General features: G+C 47.5%; 1 protein-coding gene across 1 annotated transcript in view; it reads right to left on the minus strand.

The window, feature by feature from the left end:
- EMH_0032200 (gamma-adaptin, putative) overlaps positions 1 to 1,183 on the minus strand; it is a gene marked incomplete at both ends in the record, with an annotated part of 8,164 nt that extends 6,981 nt beyond the window's left edge. The window contains 1 exon segment of the mRNA XM_013494609.1: positions 1,073 to 1,183. Within this exon segment, the coding sequence (XP_013350063.1) occupies positions 1,073 to 1,183 (111 nt within the window).
- Positions 1,184 to 2,052: the final 869 nt, after the last annotated feature.

Genomic DNA, 2,052 nt, shown 5'->3' on the forward strand with positions numbered 1-2,052 from the left:
AAGTTTTAGTTTGTTATGGATTGTATTTTATATATTATATGGAATATTATTTTTTATATATTTGTGTTTTTCTTTTTTTGGTAAACACAAATACCCTATTCTCTTCTCTGCATATCTATAAAAAAAAAAAGAAAAATACACAGTTTTAATATGTTATGGATTGTATTTTATATATTATATATGGAATAGGAATATTTATAGTGTTAATAGTAGTAGTAGTAGTATACGGTAATAGTTTATAATATATTTATAATATAATGTAATATAATATAATATAATATAATATAATATAATATAATATAATATAATATAATATAATATAATATAATAAACTAATTTAACCAATTTTATGTGTTGTAGTACAGAGAGAAAAAGACAGAGGAGACGCCAACAGAGATAGTAGAGAGAAGTATAAATAAAAATGTTAATACAGAGAAATGCAGACAGAGAGAAAAAAACAGAAAAAAAAAGAAAAGAAAGAACAAGAAACAAGTAGAAGCAAAGAAACGCATGCAAGCAGCCATCTTTCTTTCTCTGTCTGTCTCTGTGCGGCTCAGTAAGCCCCTCAACAAACGAAGGCAGCGACAGCGGGGAGCACCACAGAGAGAGAAAGAGATACACGTGTTTAAAACTAAGGGTTTTGTAAGAAAAAAAGAAAAAAAAATTAGGGTTTAGGGTTTAGGGTTTAGGGTTTAGGGTTTGCCTGTTGCTGGCGAGAAGCTTGATGCACTCAACCTGAGCAAAGTGCGTTGGGTATCCCAGCATCGATATAAACAAAACCTTCGCCACGTCGCGGTGACGGTGGCGGTTGTCCCCCTCCTGCAGCAGCAGCAGCAGCAGCAGCAGCAGCAGCAGCAGCAGCAACAGCGTCAGTGGCAGTAGCAGCAGCAAGTGGCAGGAGCAGCAGCAGGGGAAGCAGTACCAGCAGCAGCAGTTGCAGCAGCAGCAGAAAGCAAAAACAGCAGCAGCAGAAAAACAACGAGAACAACAGCAGCAACAACAACAACAGCAGCAGCAACAGCAGCAGCAACAGCAGCAGCAGCAGCAGCAGCAGCAGCAGTCCATATCTCACCTTAAAGTTTGTTCTTATCCGTGCACATTCTCTGGCTACCACAGCTCTCTCCTCTGCTGCTGTCCGGGCGGCCCGAACCTGGCGAATGAACTCTCGCAGCTTTACAGACATCTTTGCTGCAGATGAGTTCGATTCAGATGCTCTGCTGCTGCTGCTGCTGCTGCTGCTGCTGCACCTGCTGCTGCTGCTGCTGCTCGTTGCAACAACACCGCTTCTTCGTTAGCCGTCGTCTGCTGTTGAGGGGCTCTCAACTCTCTCGGTTTCTGCCCCGGATAGCCAGGCCCACACCGACACCGCAATGCCTGCTGCTGCTGCTGCTGCTGCTGCCGCTGCCGCTCCTGCTGCTGCTGCTGCTGCTGCCAGTTGCAGTCCTTGGGTTTCTATCTGTGCGGGGTAAACGGCCGCAGCAGAATAGAGACACAGCAGCTCACGCTGTCCCGTGGCTGCTCAAAAACGCCGTAGCTTTGCTGACTGCTACAGCACTTGCTGCAGCAGCTGCTGCTGCTGCAGCAAAGCCGCACAATCGCCTGCCACTTCACGGACTCTAAGAAGCCTTCAGGGCTCCTAGGAAGATTTCAGCTGCTGCTGCTGCATGTGATGTCTTGCTGCTGCTGCTGCTACCGCAGGCGACGCCCTGCTGCTGCTGCATGTGGCCTCCCGCCGCCGTAAGCACTGCTGCTGTTTGTGCTGCTATCTATGCTGCTGCTGCTGCTGCAGAAGGCTCGCGGTGCTGCAACTCCTGTATGAATCTTAGCGATAGGGCTTACACCGTGGCGCCGCCGAGCCAGAGGGGCCCCCAGTCAACAGGCAGTTCTGAAGTGGGGTATTCTGCTGCTGCTGCTGTACACGCAGGTATACCTTGCTGCTGCTGTTGCCGGTGCTGCAGTTGCTGCTGATGCTGCTGCTGCAGAAGCTGCTGTTGCTGCTGTAGTTGCTGCTGCTGCTGTTGCTGCTGCTGCTGTTGCAGCATATACTCTGCC

Source organism: Eimeria mitis, genomic scaffold (genome assembly GCF_000499745.2).
Source record: "Eimeria mitis Houghton genomic scaffold, Emh_scaff1219, whole genome shotgun sequence".
Lineage (NCBI taxonomy): Eukaryota > Apicomplexa > Conoidasida > Eucoccidiorida > Eimeriidae > Eimeria > Eimeria mitis.